The 21,100-nt window shown below is 36.0% G+C and overlaps 3 protein-coding genes across 3 annotated transcripts; 1 reads left to right on the top strand and 2 right to left on the bottom strand.

Annotated features, from left to right (window-relative positions):
• Nucleotides 1–5,783: 5,783 nt before the first annotated feature.
• LOC113305657 (probable LRR receptor-like serine/threonine-protein kinase At2g24230) lies at nt 5,784–6,347 on the bottom strand. The gene is made up of 2 exons (XM_026554675.1): nt 6,190–6,347; nt 5,784–6,012 (listed from the first exon to the last, which is right to left on the bottom strand). Exons 1-2 carry the CDS (start codon nt 6,345–6,347, stop codon nt 5,784–5,786), a joined length of 387 nt encoding a protein of 128 aa, XP_026410460.1.
• A 708-nt stretch (nt 6,348–7,055) lies between these two features.
• LOC113306027 lies at nt 7,056–10,307 on the top strand. The gene is made up of 2 exons (XM_026555014.1): nt 7,056–7,772; nt 9,471–10,307. Exons 1-2 carry the CDS (start codon nt 7,679–7,681, stop codon nt 10,025–10,027), a joined length of 651 nt encoding a protein of 216 aa, XP_026410799.1. The 5' UTR covers nt 7,056–7,678; the 3' UTR covers nt 10,028–10,307.
• A 3,132-nt stretch (nt 10,308–13,439) lies between these two features.
• Nucleotides 13,440–18,285, bottom strand: LOC113301502 (plant UBX domain-containing protein 10-like). The gene is made up of 4 exons (XM_026550270.1): nt 17,252–18,285; nt 16,363–16,533; nt 16,053–16,256; nt 13,440–14,026 (listed from the first exon to the last, which is right to left on the bottom strand). The coding sequence occupies exons 1-4, from the start codon at nt 18,092–18,094 to the stop codon at nt 13,793–13,795; spliced, it is 1,452 nt and encodes a 483-aa protein (XP_026406055.1). The 5' UTR covers nt 18,095–18,285; the 3' UTR covers nt 13,440–13,792.
• Between the last annotated feature and the right edge of the window lie 2,815 nt (nt 18,286–21,100).

The raw sequence follows: 21,100 nt of genomic DNA, 5'->3' as shown, positions 1-21,100 counted from the left end.
TGTTCGCGTACTCTGTTTGCGAACTGCACAACAAGGCCAAAGTCTGGAACTGTGGTTCGCGTACTCCCACAGTTGTTAGGTTCTAAAATCAGTAAGTATGAAATACGTACTCATGAACTCAGGTTCGTTTTCTAACTCACTTTGCGAACTAAAGTCCTTGGAAATTTAATGAAATAAGGTATGTGAACTTGTTTTACAAACCGTGGAATTATGTTCATGAATTGATTTTTATATAAGTTCTTTATACAATTACAAACCAAACCGATTTTGTTTCAAATGGTTTATATATATTTCTATGAGATAATGAACATTTGAAAAACTCTCTTAAAACACATTTAAATTCATTTGATTATCTATCATGATTGATCGATCATCATATTTGATCTAGAAGTGTTAGATGAATGTGGCTAAACTATAAGTGTTCATGTGGATAACTTCGGTTAACTATTATTGAGCCAACAAGGTATTCACGTTTGGGTATGGTTCATCCACATCTAAATATAGGTATATTTTATTTGTGTGTATTAAGCTAATACCATCTAACTATGGAGATTTATTGCTTAATTTCTAAGCAGACTTAGCTTGAATCTTAAATCAGGAGTTCATCTAACGATGAATATCAATTGCTTTGTTACTAAGCTATATTATCTTTGATTGTAAGCAACCCTAATTTGAAAGACTATATAAGGAGAACTCTAGAATTTGGGAAACCTAATCCCGACATTCTCGTGTGTCCTAGTTGAAATCTAGAGTCGATTCTCCATTATCCTAGGGTTTTCCAAAACCATTATTAGGTTAACGACTTGAAGACTTCATTTGGGATTCGTGAAGCCAGATCCAAATATTTTCTCTGTAGTTGCATATTTTGATCTTACTTTTTCTATCATATTGACTTTTATCTTCTCTAAGATTTACTCGACATTTATCTCTGATAGGTAAGATGTAAAAAGTAATCACAACAGTTCTTCGTCTCAGACACTTGTGATTCCAAAATAACTTCTTCTGTTAATCAGTTAGGTTATTGTGAGGTGACTAATATTTCTAGACTGCTCTTCGGGAGTATAAGACCGTATTATTAGTTGAGTTTCTTGTTCACCTTGATTTATCTAAAGACGGAAACAACAACCAGAATAGACTTTTTTGTGGGAGACAGATTTGTTTATAAGTCTTCGACTTTGGGTCGTAGCAACTTTTAGTTGTGGGTGAGATCAGCTAAGGGAATCATGTGCGCAGAGTCCTTCTGCGATTCAAGAGGCGTAAGGAACGCGACTGTACCTTAATCTGTGTGAGACTTGGTTAGGGCTCAAATACATTCCAGTCCAAAGTTAACTTGTAGTAGGCTAGAGTCTGCAGCGTCTTAATACAGTGTGGTGTTCAAATCTGGACTAGGTCCCGAGGTTTTTCTGCATTTGCGGTTTCCTCGTTAACGAAATTTCTAGTGTTTATGTTATTTCTTTTCCGTATTATATTTGTTTATATAATTGAAATATCATATGTTGTGCGTATTTCAATCACAGTTGATAAATCCGACCTTGTTTGTTGGATAGAACTTGATTGACACTCGGACATTGGTCTTTGGTACTATCCGAGTTATTCTCATATCAATCCGTCTCACGAATTTCTATCGATTTACTGATTGTATTGAGAAAGAGATAAAGCTCTTTGATATCTTTCTTGATTGAGTCTCACTTTTAAGTTGGTGCTCTCGGAATTATAGGAGTTTAGTCCATGCAGATTGCCGAACAAAATATTGGATGTGGTTGTTATACCCCCGCATTTTCACAAGGTTTGAAAAACGGGTCACGACTCAGGTCGTGGGGGCTAGGCGTGACCGTTATAACGCGTTTTGACGAGTGTGAGCACGCTTTGGGCAAAAAAACGCGTTATTTAGGGGGGGGAATGCGTTTTTTCGTACGTTTTTAAATTAAAAAAAAAAAGACGGGCGTTATAACGGTTAAATAGAAAATTTTAAAAAAATATATATGATATGAAATTCCTATGTAACGGTTATAACATGCATGAAAACGTTATAATGAGTCTAATAGGGGTTTACTCAATAAATACTTTTAGTGATTTTTAAAGACTTTAACGGAATTCTAAAGTATTGTGTTACTGGTTGTCTACTTTTAAAATCCCTTTCAAAGTTTATGTTATTGGTTATAGATCCTTATAAGGTATTCTAAAGTTTGTGTTACTCGTTATAAACTTAAAAATTCAAAGACTTTGTGTACTTGTCAATTTTCAAGACTTTGAATGACTTTTTTGTATAAATTTGCTTTGATTAAAGTCTTGCAAAATATGTAAGATTTTGGAAGACTTTCCAAAGATTAAAAATACTTCTTATTCTCTTTTATTTTATCTCATAAATATACAATCTATATAAAACCCATATCATAAATGCATATATAAAAAAATAAATTATATGATTAAACACTTTTTTTATATATACAAAAATAACTCTGATTAGTTAAGAAATTTACTCAATAGAATCGTACAAAACTTTTGTTTTTAGAACTCTTCAGGACTCTACAAATCTCTGTAAGAAATTATGCAACTCTCCATAATTCTGCAAGATTTTATCTAATTCTATACAACTCTCAGAAAGTTATTAATTTTCGTGACTCTTTTAAAATCTCCACAAATCTGTAAAAGTATTTATTGAGTAAACCCCTGTAAAAAACGTTGTTACTGAGTTTTTTTTTCCTTTTTTAGTACTCCCTCCGTCCCTAAATAGATGACCTGTCCATTTTTAAATTTTGTCCTACTAATAGAGGACCTATATCATTAAAAAATGGGTGCATAATGGTTGGTCCTTTATTGAAAATGGTTCGTTTCTTGGACTCATAAAAAGCCATCATTGGTTATTTGTTCCATGCACTTGCGACATGTATGGAAACTATACAAATGGGTTTGGGATCAAATCGAAATGCTTCTATCGTAAGTGTAATAAAGAAACGATGGAAAAGTCAGTTGAGTTCTTCTCTTCATGCTGCAACGTATTTTCTCAATCCTTACTACATCTTTAACCCAACAACCAATCTCATCGACAGTGAAATTTCTGATCCCCAAATTTATCTTACTGAAGTTATATAAAAAATGGTTAGTGCCCCGCAAGAACAAACAAAATGCATGATAGAGGTACAAAATTACTAATACTATCTCCAAATGTGTTTGATTAAGTAATTTGAATTTCTAGTAACAGTTGTACTTTTATTTGTATGCGGGAAGCATGTGAATGATGCAAGGTCAATTTGCATCACCATCAACACGTATTGTGGCTCAACATGGTGATCCTGTAAGTTGGTGGTTTTCTTATGTTGTTGAGTATCCATCCCTCCAGGAGATACCAGTAAAGATATTAAGTCAAACAAATATATCATCTGGATGAGAGAGGAATTGGAGTGTGTTTGAAAGAATCCACACCAAACTATGCAATCGTTACTTTCATCGAGAATAAATGATCTGATGTATATTTAGTACAATTTGACGTTGGAGCAACAAAGAATTAAACGTAAAGCAATGGGACATGACATTGATGTTCACAACGTTCACAATCTACTGAGTGATGACAATATGCTTGACCGGATAGCGGGGGAAGACGAAACAATGGTTTTACCTTAAGAAGAACAACGGTAAAATATGCTGGAAGAGGAAGCCGTTAATAATTTAGAGCATGTCCCTCTACCATACAACTGGCATGATCCCGAAGTTGAAATCCCATACCAAAGGTTACCGGTGAGTGACTTTGTTGATGATTTTGGTAATCTTTCATTTGGAGATAATACATAAGGTTATGAGAATGCGAATCCTACATATGATTCTCGTTACACTACCGATCGCTCTGACCATGGTGTTCAACATATGAACGAATGATATAATTCTAATATTGATAACAACAATGAAGTAGGTAACAATAATGATGAAAATGAAGGAGGTTATGATGATGATAATGGAGGCTATTATGATGATGATACTTATGCGAACGAAGACAGACAATATCCCCACGACGATGACTATAATGAGAAAATGAACCGCCGAAAAATGAAAAATACATGAGTATATCGAAAAAAGGTGGTGGGCGTAGTTGGTTCGCGTAACTTTTTAAATAATTAACACTAGTTTAATAATTTTACGCTTTTTAAATCTGAAGTTTTTAATCATGTAGTTTACTTTCCCTATATTATTTTAAAATTTTAATTCTAAGTTTTAAGCTTTCAATCCAGAAAAAGAACAAAAACTCAACAAAAAAAACACGTTAAAATGTTATTTAGAAGAGAAAAAACATTCAAATTAATTTTAGAAAAACAATTATAACGTATATGAGGACTGAAAAACAGTCCTAAAAAACTATCGTTATTTCCTATTTATCGGCATTTTAAAGGCACAGAGTTCGGGAACACTCACAACTACGATATATGGGTGTGACCGTTTTAACGGCCGTTCTTTCGATAAAAACGGGTGTTTTTCAAACCTTGTTATAGATTAAAAACCACATAGAAACCGCTTAAACCTTGCTACGGATTGATCACGACCACGGTAATTCTTCGTGGACCATTCGCTTCTCTCACTCACATAAATGGTGATCCCCGCCCTTTAGGATTAGAAGGAGACCACTTTTGGGCCCATAGTAAAAAATGATGTGAGTGCACGGTTTCTATGTGTTTTTTTCCCACCGTGCATGAAGAATTTTTTATTAGGAAAAATTAGGGGGAGACCCAAAATAAATAATATTCTCATTGTCAGGTCCATAATTAATTTTGGGTACCGTGACACCCATAATTATCTGAAATTATTAAAAACGTCTGCATGACGGATTATGCATCCACATGACTGGTTATGCATCAAGGGTATAATTGGCAACGCAACTTGGATATAACATATCTAAAAATCCGCGCTTTGGAATTTTACAAATTTTATATCGTTGGAAATATTTTTAAGAGAGCTAAGCAACGAGTACAAACAAGAATATCAAATTTTTGTTTTTCACGAAAAAATCGGAGATGATCATCATTTTAGGCAAAATTTTGGAAAACTTGATACATAACCATTATGCAACCACCAAAAAAGATGCATAACACATTCTGCAGATGCATAACGAATTATGCAACCATTTTCTCCATCTGCATAACAAATTATGCATCTATAACAAGTTAGGTAACCATTGTTTTGGTTGATTTTAGTGCGTACATAAAAAAAAATGATGCATAATGTAGTATTCACCCATATTTACGGATGCATATCTGGTTACACATCTATTTTCTCGATGCATAAAATATTGTGCAACAATTTTCTCGATACATAATGCATTTGCAGCAATATTTTGGATGCATATCAAGTTATGCATCCATTTTCTCGACTGCATAACAAGTTATGCATCTATGACAAGTTATGTAGTCACTGTTTTGGTTGATTTTAGTGGATACAGAAAAATTTATGCATAATGCATTATGCAGCCATTTCTTGGTGCATGAAAGATTATGCAGACGTTTTCTTGACTGCATGACATGTTATGCAGTCATGTTGTACATGTTATGCAGTCATGTTGTGCATAACTAGCCACCAACTTCACAACTCCCCATCTATACCTCGGAAAAAATCAGACTCTTCAATCTCCGGCAACATTACCACATCTGCTGAGATCTTCCTTATGAAACTTTCTTTGTTGTTTAATTAAATGCCAACAAGCTCCTTGAGCTCCTTACAAATAGTGACAACAAGCAGTCGAGAAGAGACCCAAAACCATCGCGAAGAGACCCACTAATCTCGTTCACTGAGATATCAATTTAAACTACATTTTCACACTTTAGAATCCCATGTAGGAGTCTCCCAGAGAACCCATTCTGATTCATTCTAAGAAATTGTAAATTCAACAATGAGCTAACAGATTCAGGGATTTCACCAGAGAAGTTATTGAATGAAAGATCAAGACTTTGCAGTGACCCAAAATTACCGATGTTGGATGGAATAGAACCAGAAACACGATTATGAGATATATTCAGCGTCTTCAAATTACTGCCGAGACTCCAAAAAACATACAGATTCAGTATTTTATCAAATTTATTTCGTTCTTCTACTAATAGATCCGTGGTAGCCGATGAACAACCACCACCGGAGCAACAACAACGAATCCCAATTCGGATTCCAATTTCAGATCCACATACCAGATTTGTTGAGAACTCAACAATTTACAGGGCATCAGTATCAACACCATCCCCAATTTCATCAACTTGGTACTCATCGTTAATCCCTAATCGCCGGAAAACAACATAAGAATCACCTTCTCCATCTGATTCAAACCCATCTGTTCTTCTCAATCTTAAATTCGAAATCAATTCCCACAACCCCATGAATCTCTCCCTTTTTCTGAGTTTTAGGTGCCGCCACTCTTCTCTTAGTTTCAGACAGCGTAACTATTCATATTGACTAATTTGATTTCTAGGGGATGGATTTGCCGATGTATGATTTTACTCGGTATAGTGGAGAGGAAGAAGAAAAGGAATAGAAGATGAATAAGACAAACAGAATTTTCTAAACTATGGGTTTGAGAATAAGTTTTCCCTAAAAAATGTGCGCGCCTTCAGATTTCTGGACATGGATTTCACAGTGGGAGAAATCTGAAAAATGAATCTCCCTATAATTTTCACTTTTGATTAAACAAACTATTATTCGGTAGAGGCTAATCAGTAATCAAATATAGGTGCCGTTGGGTTGCCTACACACTCTCTATATATACAAGTTGAGAGCACGTGCGCTGCACGTAGACAAAACAACAACCTTCCATACATTCCGGACCCTAAAATTAACCTCGACAAATTAACGAAAGTAAAACTTCAAAAATTCCCTTTAAAAAGAATATAATTTAGACGTAATATGTCAGTGATATATACGACCTGAGGACGTACATATTGAAAAACGACATTTCCTGTACACATTTTAGTCAATATCCGAAAGAACCCTATTCCGTCGTCATATTTCTTCGGTATACAGGGAAAACCACTAAATCACTGCATATTAACAAAACTATTAGTGAAGCACACAAACATAGGCATGAAAATAAAGAGAACTTTGATATGAATTTCATCAAACATATTTTGTGCACAAAAATTTGTGACATTATCATGAAACAGCTATGTCGACATTAAAGAACAAAACGCAGTCATAGGCAGCAAAAAAAATGTGAAGTAGTTTAATTTTTCCATAACTAACACTAAACGAATTAGCAAGTGAAACTGAAACTGGATTTCCGTGGATATGAAAACCATCAATTGATTTGGTGTTGTCCAAGAATAAGTTTGGAGGAGAAATTGAAATCACTCGAAACTTGGTTTATGGGAGAAGTAAAATCAAATAAAATTCTAGTCGGATTAATCAATTATCGAATACTGAGTTGCTGTTGGGAAAAGAGAGATGAAGAAAAAAGAGTGGAGAAGAGGACGGAAGAGAGAAGAGAAACGATTTGATACCGGACGGTTGTGGCTACAAATGGTTACAATCCAACGACAAATACTTAAAAGACGGGTAGAAGCAAAAATTCGTGTGGTGTACGAAACATTCGGCGGTACACGAAAATTGTAAGCGTTTTTCAGTTCACGCTGTTGGCATTAAAGGGGGTGAGATTCTCATTCGTCGTCATTTAGTAGTGTTTTGCTTTTGCGGGGTTTTTCTGAGAAAGAGGAGAATGGGTTTGCTCTCAAATAGAGTGGAGAGAAGCCAGATTAAACCAGGAGATCATATCTACAGTTGGAGAGTTCTCTACACCTATTCTCATCATGGTTTAATCACTCAACCCTTTCTCTCCCTCTCAGTTTGTTTATTTTAATTTACTCTTTCTCATTTAATCGATATCAATGCTGCTTGTTTAAATTTTGGTACATTCATAATCATTCAATGTGGGGTTTTCCTTGATAACAAATTTTTCTTACTTATGCTGTATTTGGTTTGTTATATGAAATTATGAATGCGTTATTGTACACTTGAAGTTTTGTGTTTCACTGTAATTAGATAGCATAATTGGATAGTTATAATCAGATATGCTTGATAATGTTAATTAAAGTTTATTTGGATGTGTGACATAAACGCTTGCTTTGTTTGGAAAATGAAGGAAGGATGGAATAATTCTGACCTGATTTGCATGTAAGCCAATGCATGTTTATTCCTTGATTAAGGTTTCATAGTAGTCTAAGAAATCAAATTTGTAGTCAAAAGACGTTCAAGTATCTGAAATTCTGGGGTACTTTGTTCAAGATTAGGGAATTCTTTTGCTACGTTTTTAGAATTTGTAAAATCTAGATTCTGGGAAAAGAAGTTACTTGGCAATCTCAAAATATGTGTCAGCATTTTTTAGAATTTTGGTAATTTCTTGCTTTTCGCCTTTCTCGGTGTTGCACTTTGGTTGGAAATGTAGGGGGTTGCTTCAAGTTAGTGTTGCTTCTAAATTTTGGGCCACTCAAACGTATCCTGGATTTTGAACAACTTTTTGTTTTCTTAGTGAATCAGATTAGAGTTTCATGTACCTTAAAGCTTTATGCAGTGTCCTGTCCATCCTTGCCTGGAAGTTGTGGTTTTGATCGTCTTTCTACGAAATTTTTCGACGCTTGAACGGATACTATTTCTTAAACATGGAACTCGTTATATCGAAGAGATATTGAGCTTAGGTTGATTTGTCTTCCTTCTGAATAGTCTATTTCATGAATATTTTATAGTTCCATCATAGACCACGGTACCAATAGTTTAAGAAGGTAGCCGTAGTTCAGGGTAGTATTGGTGGCTGTGTTGATGCTGGAAGGTATGGGGTGCCTCTAAAGATGATAGAATAATTAAGGTCTTAACCATAATTTGCAGGAACCATCATGAGAACCTTCTCGTTTTATTGTAGAGGTAGATAAAAAAACTATTATGAGGATATGAACGTACTGTAGATCTAATCATGGAAAGTGATATTGGTGACATAGTCCTGAATCTGGTGAATATAGCTTTCAGCATGTTTGCCATTATTATTACCTCAACCAGATTTCAGGAAGAACTTTAGTTGTAGTTCATATCAACCAATTTTGGCCCAACGAAAAAGATTCCAGGAGCTGCTCCGAGCATGATTGCTTTCGTGTGACTACATTTTATGTGAGCATGCAGAAGTTAAAAAGCCCATGTAGCAAGAAAAATAGAACGTCTTACATGATATGCCGAAGTGTCAAGCAACCAAACCATGATACCCTGATATATCTTGTCCATACTTCAGTGAGTACTACCATTCATGTTAAACATCCTGTAAGAAGAAGATGATGTTGCATATAGTCAACTCGTTTTAGTTCTAATAGTGAGCTTCTTCCCCAATCACGCACATTATATCTCTAGTTTTAACAGTGAGCTTCTTCCCCAATCACGCGCATTGTATTTCTCTCTTCTCCTCTAAAATTTCTGGTTACTTAATTTGCCATCAAAATTCTAACTGCTTCCATATTTAAACAATGCAGGAATCTATGTTGGTGGAAACAAAGTGGTTCACTTTAAACCAAAAGAGAAAACAGGTTCCAGCATGGATAATTCTCTCACCTCCTCTGGTTCAAGTCCAAGACTCCCATCAACCTGTCCAACCTTCCCTGATTGTGGATTCAAACAAATCAATAGTGGTGTTGTTCTCTCTTGCTTAGATTGCTTCCTCAATAATGGACATTTATACTGTTTCGGATACGAAGTTGCTCCATCAATATTCCTCAGCAGACTACGAGGTGGCACATGCACTACTGCAGCATCAGATGCACAAGCAACAGTAGTTCACAGGGCAATGTATCTGCTCCAAAATGGTTTTGGGAACTACGATATATTTCAAAACAATTGTGAAGACTTTGCTCTTTATTGCAAAACGGGTCTTCTGATCCTTGATGAATCGGGTGTTGGAAGGAGCGGCCAAGCTTCTTCTCTTATTGGTGCTCCATTGGCTGCTCTTCTTTCTTCTCCACTGAAATTGTTAATTCCAGGCCCTGTCGGGGTTGCTACAGTAACAGCTGGAATGTATTGTATGAGCAGGTAGGCAACTGATATAGGTGTGCGAACTGACGTTATCAAGGTAGCGGTTGAAGACATGGCTGTAAATCTTGGTTGGGCTTGTGGCAAAGTAGCCGAGGAGGAATCACAGGCTCGGGATAGCAGATAGTAACAGTCGGTTTGGTTTGTTGCTGCAATAAAATCAATTGTGTGGAGCTCTACCTCAAGCTAGGGAATCACCATTCACCTATGCTGTGTATTTAGTGACTTGACTGTGTAGTTAATGACTTGACTTATTTGGAGAATGTCATCAACGGTGCAAAATATGGCTGATCTTGGTTCCACAACTTCTATGTTGTTGTAGTGCCAAATTAATTTGTTTCTGACACATTTGTTCCTGACCGATTCAAAACTAATAAACTTTATGTCTACTCTACATCAATGGAAAGGAGTGAGCACTAGTTTTGGTTTCCATCTCTAGCTAAGGAAGTAGTAGAAATTTTTGGATCGTCCGTCTCTAATTTTAAGTCAGCAGGAAAATAACTTGTTGCAGCATGCCCCAATTGGCCTTTAGATCTTCGCATTTATCCCAACTGGAATCGGATTGTCAACTAGTGGGTAAAAAGCTTCCATATAGTCTGTGCGAACAAGCTTTGTCTGCAGCATATCATGGTTGAATTCAGTAACACTAGCAAGAAACTCAACAGTTGCATCTCTTCGTCTTTTCCATCCTGATTTAGTTCAGAAACAAAGGTTACAACACATAGTAATAACTGGCATTATAATTTCTGGTTTCCACCCATTATGTTACCGTCGTAACAAATACATGGTATATGGTCCGTAAGCTTTACCAGTAACACCTTTGTCTAGACAAGCTCTATTTTATCACCCATCATATCATTTAGTTGAAAAAACGGAAGCTCCATGCTTCAAACTAGAGATGCCGAACAGAAACCACCAAACCCTCCTACATGTGAGAATCTATTTATCTACAGTGATATTTTTGGGAGTACCCAAAGTTATTACCACAACGAGGAGTTACTAGAGAGGTTGTACGGCAGAAAACCAGTGATATCCTCGATTTAAAAATGTTCTAAGAATATTACTATAGGTTTTTACAAAATTCAACCAAGTTGGGACCAAAATACTGAGTTTGATTATCCTACTTATACAATTCTCAGTGTCCAAGGTATTAAATTTTGAGCCGTCTTCTTGACCATCGCTGGTACAATATCACAAAGCTATTCTATCCGGATGAAGGTAATGGACAAGTATCTCCGACATACAGAATACTTCAGCCGCAGCCTGGCAATATCAGGTCAGTGGGTTACATATCATTTTAAGAAAAACAGCAACAGTTGGCTTTCTCAATGCCAATAAGACAGCATCGTGTAGGCTCCAAAGATAGCCAAAATCAGTAGCAACACCATAATGCTTTTCAAACCTTCCTAGCCATCATACTCTACCGCGGTAGTTCTTGCCAAGAAGAACAAAATTTCGTCCACAAGGTAATGGGTATAGCCCGATCTTGTACCATACCCAAGGCTCTAGGCTGGCTGAGTAGCAGGAGCAACTTTTAATTGGCAAAAAAGCCCAAACGAAGTATTCGGTAAGTTCTTGCACAGTTATCAAAACAAAAAAGCCCAAACGAAGTATTCGGTAAGTTCTGATCAAAACAAAAAAAAAAAAGAAAAAAGAAAAAAGTTCTTGCACAGTTATCTGCAGATGCTGAAGAGCCATCATGCCAAATTACTACAGTGACAACATGAAAAAATTGTTACATTTATACCACGGTGGGAGTATACAGTTGCAGGTGAAGTTCTTGCACAGCTGTAAAAAAAGAAAAGTTACCTGCAGATGATGATGAACCATAATACTAAATTACTACACAATGACACGGTAAGAGTACGCAGTTGTAGGTGTTATTCCATTTACAGAAGTGATAACATGGATGCGAACTGCCAAGGGGCTATTCTATTGCCGAATGCAGGAGGGGATTAATTCAGTAATTTTCCTCGAGTTCTGTAATACATCGACTTCGCTTAGTTGGCGGGCAAGAACAGATAATAAACTTTTCCGAGAAAAACACGAAAAGAGAGAAAACAAAAAGGTAACACCATCATGTCTCTTGTTTTAGAGGCAATAATTTACGTGCCATTTTTAAGGGCGACTCCGAAAAAATTAGGGACGGTTTTTTTATTCCCAACCCATGAATAAGGTTAAGGGATGTCCAAAAGAATAGTAGAATACGTTAATGCCCTTCCGTAATCGGAAGTTATTTTTGAACCGATTGTCGAGAGTAAATCGATAGTTAAGAAACGCACAGAGACTACCGATTGATATGAATTTGTGCTAAATGCGTATTCAGGTACTATTAATCGGAAGTTAATGATAAATTCGTTTACTACGAATTATAGGCTCAACCAAAATTCAAAAAAAAGGGGTTTTGTAAAATCTCATTTTGAGGTTACTTTGCATTCGATAGTTATATGAACTATCTTGACTACCGATTATGGTAGGATATTTGCAAAGAGAGTCACTGAATAATCGGAAGTCAGGATAACTTCATTTACTACCGATTATAGGCTCAACCAAAATTCAAAAAATAGATGATTTTGGCAAAATCTCATTTCGGGGCTACTCTATATTCGATAGTTATATGAACTATCTTGACTACCGATTATGGTAGGATATTTGCAAAGAGAGTCACTGAATAATCGGAAGTCAGGATAACTTCATTTACTACCGATTATAGGCTCAACCAAAATTCAAAAAATTGATAATTTTCGCAAAATCTCATTTTGGGGCTACTCTATATTCGGGAGTTAAATAACCTAAATTCACTACCGATTATAGGATAATCAAAATTCAAAAGATAGAGAATTTTCGCAAAATCTCATTTTGGGACTACTCTATATTCGGGAGTTAAATAACCTAAATTCACTACCGATTACGGTAGCATTTTAGCTAAAAGTCTACTTTAGTCGGGAGTCAAGATAACTTTATTTACTACCTTACTACCAATTATAGGATAATCAAAATTCACAAGATAGAGAATTTTATTTTGGGACACTTTATATTCGGAAATTAATATAAACTAAATTGACTTCCGATTGTGGATTAACTTCCTGACTGTAAAGTTATCTACCGATAGTAAAAGCTATTTGGCCATTAAAAAAAACGGGAAACAAGGGATGGCTACATTTTACATTTGGGTGACTTTTTTTGTCTTTTTGTATCGTCCCTAATTCTTTTGGAGTCGCCCCTAAAAATGCAGGGATAGTTCAGGAGAAACGGGGATTCCACGGATTCCACATTTCTTTCTTTTCTTCTTGACATGCACCCTACAGTCTTCTTTTCTTCTTGACATGCACCCTACAATCTTAATCACTAATAAAAAATGGATGCCATGTTAAACCATAACCTGATCATCATAATCTACAAAATTTCAGTATAGATGAAGTTAACATCTGAGTGTATGCTTTTATGTGGATACCTGAAGTTATCAACAATGACATTGATGTCGGACTACATTTTTTTTATATCGAATTCCTAAAATTATCAACAATTGGGCATTGAGGTTCCATTTCTTGATTTCAAATCTGTTCTGAATCTATTACAAAAGACTTATATAAAGGATAAATTTCAAAAACGGATGATAAACTACTACAAGATCTAACTTTTTGAGCGTGAGGGTCCAATTTCATGTTGCATATTATCCGCGCTCCTAGATAATAGATCCAATTTCATGTTGCATATTATCCGTGCTCCCAGATAATACATACTGAGTCGAGACATGCATCGTTTTCTTTCATGATTCTACTACCTCCACAAAAAGGCTCGCCTGAGGATGCAATCCAACTTCTTTCAAAGATAAAGCGATTTTGTCTGGACCATAGACAACACGAGGAAAGTTGGAAACTAGACTATATTTCTCAGCATTTAAGTAGCCTAACGAATCCACATAGTCATACAATGTTTGGATTGTAGCTGAACTGTGGAATCTCCTCTCCTTACGTTCTCCAGTTGGGAACCGAACAAGTACCTAATGGACAAAACAAGGAGATGAAGGAGATACATGTGTTAGATTCGAACTTAAGTGACGCAAATGAACTCATGAAAGTCATAAGCATATATAAAAAGAATAATTGTAATTTACAAGGTATAAACAACCAGTTACACAAGTCATTAAAAACAATTCAACTGTCTTCAAATAAATATGCATGTAATGCAAAAGGACTCCATACAATTCACAACAAAAACCATTTGTACATTTAAAACAGCCCAATTTACAATAAAACCTGCCACGTTCTTGCTAGTGTAAGCACCGCAAAACCATGGCTTGGTATACTCAATCAAAATGGCTGGAGGAGGGATTATTTCATGGAATATAGCCACGACCCACAAATTTATGGAAATACTTAAATACCAAGAGAAGCAAACAAAGTAGTAAATAGTTTGGCACAAAATAAGTTAACATATGAGAAAACCCTGAATCATTTTATCAGGTCAGAACTAGTGCTATTAACAGGGGGGATGTAAATGCTAACGATCACTCATGTCCTCGGGTCGTCCCGACACCAAAAATGACACCAGGACCACCTATCAAAATGATTGGCCAAATACTTGTTTCAGAGTATCACGAGGAACACAAATCCAAAACTCATAGCTACAAGAGTCAAAATAGATAAAAACATAAAAAAAATTATAATCAGCTATACTTCACTTGCCCTAATGATGTCTGGGTGGAAAACGACAGTAAAGCTACGCCAAACTAGATCAGAGAAGCCATGGAGCAGTGTATCAGCGCAAGCACGCAGTGAATTTAATCATCCTATGAGGAGCCAAACCATATTCCTAAATGCAACTAAATACGTTTTTGGCAAGCATACAAGTTTATTTGTTTGGAAAAAAGAAATGTCAAACATACAATGCACAGCATACACACACTCCATTATAAAGATCGCTAGCTTCAAAAACTAACACCTGCAGAAGATGAATCTAAAGGAAGAGGAGATGCTCATATCCATGTTCGTGAGAATAAAGAATTTGAACGGCCAAACAAAATGAAAGGATACTGTTTTAAATGTACAAATGGTTTTTGTTGTGAATTGTATGGAGTCCTCTTGCATTACATGCATATTTATTTGAAGACAGTTGAATTGTTTTTAATGACTTGTGTAACCGGTTGTTTATACCTTGTAAATTGCTAGTGTAAGCACCGCAAAACCATGGCTTGGTATACTCAACCAAAATGACTGGAGGAGGGATTATTTCATGGAATATAGCCACGACCCACAAATTTATGGAAATACTTAAATACCAAGAGAAGCAAACAAAGTTCAGTAAATAGTTTGGCACAAAATAAGTTAACATATGAGAAAACCCTGAATCATTTTATCAGGTCAGAACTAGTGCTATTAACAGGGGGGATGTAAATGCTAACGATCACTCATGTCCTCAGGTCGTCCCGACACCAAAAATGACACCAGGACCACCTATCAAAATGATTGGCCAAATACTCGTTTCAGAGTATCACGAGGAACACAAATCCAAAACTCATAGCTACAAGAGTCAAAATAGATAAAAACATAAAAAAAAAATTATAATCATCTATGCTTCACTTGCCCTAATGATGTCTGGGCGGAAAAAGACAGTAAAGCTATGCCAAACTAGATCAGAGAAGCCATGGAGTAGTGTATCAGCGCAAGCATGCAGTGAATTTAATCATCCTCTGAGGAGCCAAACCATATTCCTAAATGCAACTAAATACGTTTTTGGCAAGCATACAAGTTTATTTGTTTGGAAAAAAGAAATGTCAAACATACAATGCACAGCATACACACACTCCATTATAAAGATCGCTAGCTTCAAAAACTAACACCTGCAGAACATGAATCTAAAGGAAGAGGAGATGCTCATATCCATGTTCGTGAGAATAAACAATTTGAACGACCAAACAAAATGAAAGGATACTGCTACAGAAAAACCACATATCTACCAGTAATTCCTTGAGAAAAACTGATCCATGAATCAAACACTTAATACAGGTTAAAGTTTTGGGTCATCACCTGTGTAACAGTCGGCCCTTTTTCAGGCTCTGTGCCAAGAGACACAGCTTTCTCTTGACGCCTTCTAGCAAGTGCAGCTTCCTTCTCGGCAGCTTCCTGAGCAGCTCTTTCTCGAGCCTTTTCTTCCTCCTTGAGTTTCCTCTGAGCTTCAGCAGCTTCATTTTCCAATCTCCCTTGCTCTTCTTGCCTCTGGCGTTCTCTAGCCTAAACTCGTAGACAAAAACAACAATATTCAAATAATCTGAACAGCAAAGGAACAGAATCCAGTAGTTCAAAGAAGCAGGGTAAAACTAATTACTAGGGTATTCACCTGATCGGCCTCTAGTGCTGCTCGATAAGCGGCATCTTGCTCCTCCCTCAGTCTTATGTTGTTCCTCCTTTCTTCTGCATCAATCCTGGCTGTGACAAGAACAGGTGCACTCTCTTCAATGACTCTCTGAAGAATAGTGAGCATTTCTTCAGGAGTTCTTGGTCCCTCAACCTGCAGATAGTAAGTTAGATGACTACAAAATACATATAAAGTACCAAAAACAAAAACAATTTTCAATCGACAAACAAATAAAACGAGAATATCTTGATAACAAAAATTCTTGAAAGAGGAACAGAAACAAATGTGAGAAGTTCATAAAATTATGCAAACACTGAGTAAATAAAAAAATATTACCACCACATGGGAGAAAAGGTATAATCCGTTGAAAGGTCCACTTGTCCCTTATAAATCTAAGTTTTGTTACTTCAAATAGGTAAAGGCATAATATCGGCATACTGCCAAAGAGCCAACTTAGCAGATGAGGCAAGAAACCAACCTAATGAATTCTACTGAATGCCCACATCCATATCAGCCAAAATCAAATTACCAACTCCCAACTAAAAAGTATAATACCAAATATGTACCCCTCTTACAATGCATCTTACAGACTACATCTTGAGTACAACACCACCATTCAAGCACAAATAACATCCAAATTAGAAAGCTCTACCTCTAAAGTAGTATCAACCTTACTTGTTACATGCTCCACAAACTAAAAGGTAACTAAAGTTGTTTCGAGTCAATGTGAAGTTTCAGACTATATGACGTGATCATGTATCAAGGTTTCAGACTAAATGACGTGATCATGTATCAAGGTTTCAGACTAAATGACGTGATCATGTATCAGATTATCAGATGGTATTACGGAGCCAAAACATAACCTTCTTACCTGCTGAAGCAGCCCGATTCTCTGATTAGTAGCAGCCATAACAACAGCACAGAAAGGGAATCTGGAAGCTTTCAAACTATTACTCATCTTAAAACCCTCGCTGGCCCTAATACTTCCACCCCAAGACACAAAATTCTCATTAATGAAAGCTGATAACATATCTGAACACAAACTTCTCTCACAGAACAATGGTGTATCAGGATGATCAGGTGAATGAAGATACACAAACAACAACTTATATTCATGACGAGATCTCTGTAACGCGTCCATAAACCCTTCTGCAACAAAATTAGGTCGAATATTCCCAAAATCCCTCTCGAAATTAGCAATAAAATCTAATGCCTCTGTAGCTGCAGGAGATACTGAAACCAAAGGAGTTGAAGAAGATGCTTCGCCATTATTACGCCATCCTAACATGTTCAAAGAGTGAGAAATCACACCACCAGCAACCCAAAAGCCAATCCCAATGGCACCAGAAATCAATCCTAAACTACCAGATATGATTGAAATCGGCAACGTTATAATCTTCCACGCCACACCAGGAGCACCACCACCGACACCACCAGTAAGAGGTTGCGCAACTGCTTCAGTTTCTGGAATACCTTGCCATATATCAGAAATTAAAGTATCTCTTTGAACGACGTTGTTGTTATCCGGAGGAGATGATGATAACAAGTTAGGGTTTGTAATTGAATCAGATGAATTAGAAGCGCCACCAGTAAATGCTGAGATAGCAAGTTCGAGATCCCATCCATGAGCGGCAAGAATTTCTGTACATAAATCTGTATCATCAAGACCTGTTACTGCTTGAAAACAAGCTAGTTTATCACTATAATCCACCATTTTACTGAATTGTTGTTAAGATAAGATCAATCAAGATTACAGTGGAACTTGATTTCTTCTACAAACAGAAATCAAGAAGAAGATGAAATCACTAGGGTTTTTATTCTGTGTTTCGATGAAAAAATCCTCTCTTCCCCTAACTGTATTTCTCTCTCTTCTTCAATTCGAGAGACTTGTATCGTTCGGTTTCGTCAACACTCTCTCTCTCTCTCAAGAAACGTCAGTTTATTTTGGTTAACTATAATGCCACTCATTTGCTATTTAAATTTCCAAACTGCCATTGCGGATCTGCCCAGGCCATAAATAGCATTAGAATGCAAGCCATTCCAAATGGAGAAAAAGTACGTAAACTAAATCAATAGCAGTTCGATTCATTTGGTATTTGGCATGATTCTGCGGGTGATATTGAAAATACCCTTCACAACTAGCAATTCAGTAATGGTGTGTTTGGATATAGAATTTTAGAGGTAGGATTTATGGGGCCAAAAGAATCGGTGGAATTTAGTTTCCCTCGGTATATTTGGTTGTCAAAATTTTCTGGATTCATGTTTTCCATGGAAAACACTTTTCCAACAAATCCTCCGATTTGAGTCTGATCCCATCCTTAAGATTTACTGGAAAACTTAACGAGGGATTTATGGGCCCACATAAATCAAACTTTAAAATCCCATATAAAATCCCTTGCTCGGTTGGTTTCCCCTTTACATTTCTGTTTACCCTCCCGCCACCCACCCGCCAGTTTATCCTTTCCTCGTTGAATCCGCAAAGGTAAAATCCTTAAACCCTAATCTATTTTGATTTTTAATACATCTGTCTTTATTTGATTTCTAATATACATCTATCTTCTTTTTGTTTATTATGTTGATCGATTATTGATGTTCCATTTTTTTCCTCTCTACACCACACAACCATTTTGATCTATTTTATTTACTGATATCTGTTCTTATCCTTTTGTTAATACAAGTTAAATCTGTGTCTCCAAACCCATGCATGTTAATTCGGTGGTGGTTAAGTTACGGGGACTTTAGCTTTTTCTGGCTGCTTAGTGCTATATCTAATCAACTGGCATATATCGTTTTCTTTGATCCACATAGTCTAATTAGACTGAGATCCTGCAACTATACATTTTATCAAGTTGTATTGTTTTTTTTAAACGGTTTTAAATGGTATTTACTTGTTCACAGTAGGCATGTTGTGTGTGCCCACATCGTTATTGCTCATGTTTGATGATGATTATTATTGTTGTTTTTTTTCTATAACAAATAGTCTTGTTTGATTTTGATAAAGTACTCTTGATTATCCGATACAATATGTTTGTTGATAAATCTAGGAAGATGTCGTTTTCTACTGATTGGGATGTAGTTGCATGGTTGTGTTGTATTTTTGCTATAGTTTCTTGCCAAGTTGGATTATTCATGCTATCCATGTTGTATTTAGAGAAGAAACCATCTAGGAATCGGGAATTTGAGAGACAACTTGTTATAGAAAGATTTTTCAGAGAGAGCGACAACAAATGTAGGGATATGCTTAGAGTTAGTAGATACACATTCCATATAATATGTCAAATTTTAGAAGGGGCGGGGTTGGAAAGTAGTCGATGGGTTGGCATACCAGAGCAAGTGGCTATATTCCTTCTTATCATAGGCCACGACACAAAAATGAGACACAGTGGGTTCGATGTTATAAGGTCAACTGAAACAGTACATAGACACTTCCACAATGTACTGCTTGCAATATTAAAGCTTGGTAAAGAATGGGTAAAGCCTACTCGTGCGAATTTTTCACCATTAATGGGGGATAGACAAGAGAAATGAAATGGATAATTCATGATGGGAAGAATGCCATAAGGCATTGGAAGAACTTAATTTGGAAACCCATATCGGATTATATGTTATCAACTGGTTGCTACTGGACATTGAAAGGAGGAAGGTCTTCTTGACTTTGAGTTTTGAGGACCGGAAACTATGGCTACGAATGAATTTGAATGTTCAGGCAAGCGATTTCTAGTGATTGTCGTTTTTATTAGTAATGGTATGACGAAAAGGTTGCATAGAGAATAAGTCGTACTTGGTTAATCGTTAGCTACTTACGATACAATTTATTTTGAATTTATGGATTAATATTTTGATTTCTTGATTTATGGATACCATTACAATCTACTGCACATTTCCTTAATCACGCTATACTCATAACTATTGTACCTTCTGTATTCGTCAGTTTGTGGTTTTTTTTTCCCTTTCCATGGAAAAATTAACCAAACAACTCAAAGGATTCCAGATGAGAGTATTATGATAATCCTAGGATTTTGAAAGTGATGCCAAACATGACAGGGAATTTCAAATGGGGGATTTACCATATTCCCGGGATTTTTTATTTGGTTACCAAACACGCATGGAATTTAGACAAATCCCGTAATTCATAATTCCATGGGATTACAAATCCCTGGAAAACGTAATTTCTGCATCCAAACCCACCATAAGAGAAATTCTAGGAATTACTAGTTAATGCACTATTTTCTGACCCGGTTGCTGTGTAGTCCAATCCAAGGAAAAAATTACTCGCTGGTCCAAAAATATGTTTGTGGACCAGATTATTTACTCGCTGGTCCGAAAACCTTATGGAGATTATAAAGTGTGTTTTTAAATGCCTAAAACACCTTTCCAGATCTAATTAGTATCAATACAACTGATATGTAGTATCATATCAATATTGATACTTAACACTTAACATTATCAATACATAACTAATATGTAGTATCATTACATAACATGTTACTATGTAGTAACATAACAATATGATATGTGGTATCAATACATAACATATCAATATGTAGTAACATATGTAGTATCAATACATAACATATTAATATGTAGTAACATATGTAGTATCATTATTGATATGTAGTATCAATACATAACAGTATCAATACATGACATATTGATACTACATATGTACTATCAATGCACAGCAATATTGATATGTAGTAACATGTGTTGTTAGGGTTAG

The sequence above is a fragment of the Papaver somniferum genome, chromosome 8 (genome assembly GCF_003573695.1).
Source record: "Papaver somniferum cultivar HN1 chromosome 8, ASM357369v1, whole genome shotgun sequence".
NCBI classification, from domain to species: domain Eukaryota; kingdom Viridiplantae; phylum Streptophyta; class Magnoliopsida; order Ranunculales; family Papaveraceae; genus Papaver; species Papaver somniferum.
This window is presented reverse-complemented; position numbering and strand designations above follow the sequence as displayed.

Excerpts from the sequence above, each read along its gene's own strand:
- LOC113305657 (XM_026554675.1), bottom strand. The coding sequence starts at position 6,347 with ATGGGGTTGTGGGAATTGATTTCGAATTTAAGATTGAGAAGAACAGAT. Across the intron at positions 6,013-6,189 it reads GGTGTTGATACTGATGCCCT|TAATTTGAAGACGCTGAATA; the intron begins GTAAATTGTTGA and ends GAGTCTCGGCAG.
- LOC113306027 (XM_026555014.1), top strand. The coding sequence starts at position 7,679 with ATGGGTTTGCTCTCAAATAGAGTGGAGAGAAGCCAGATTAAACCAGGA. Across the intron at positions 7,773-9,470 it reads CTACACCTATTCTCATCATG|GAATCTATGTTGGTGGAAAC; the intron begins GTTTAATCACTC and ends TAAACAATGCAG.
- LOC113301502 (XM_026550270.1), bottom strand. The coding sequence starts at position 18,094 with ATGGTGGATTATAGTGATAAACTAGCTTGTTTTCAAGCAGTAACAGGT. Across the intron at positions 16,534-17,251 it reads GAATCGGGCTGCTTCAGCAG|GTTGAGGGACCAAGAACTCC; the intron begins GTAAGAAGGTTA and ends TACTATCTGCAG. Across the intron at positions 16,257-16,362 it reads CAGCACTAGAGGCCGATCAG|GCTAGAGAACGCCAGAGGCA; the intron begins GTGAATACCCTA and ends CTACGAGTTTAG.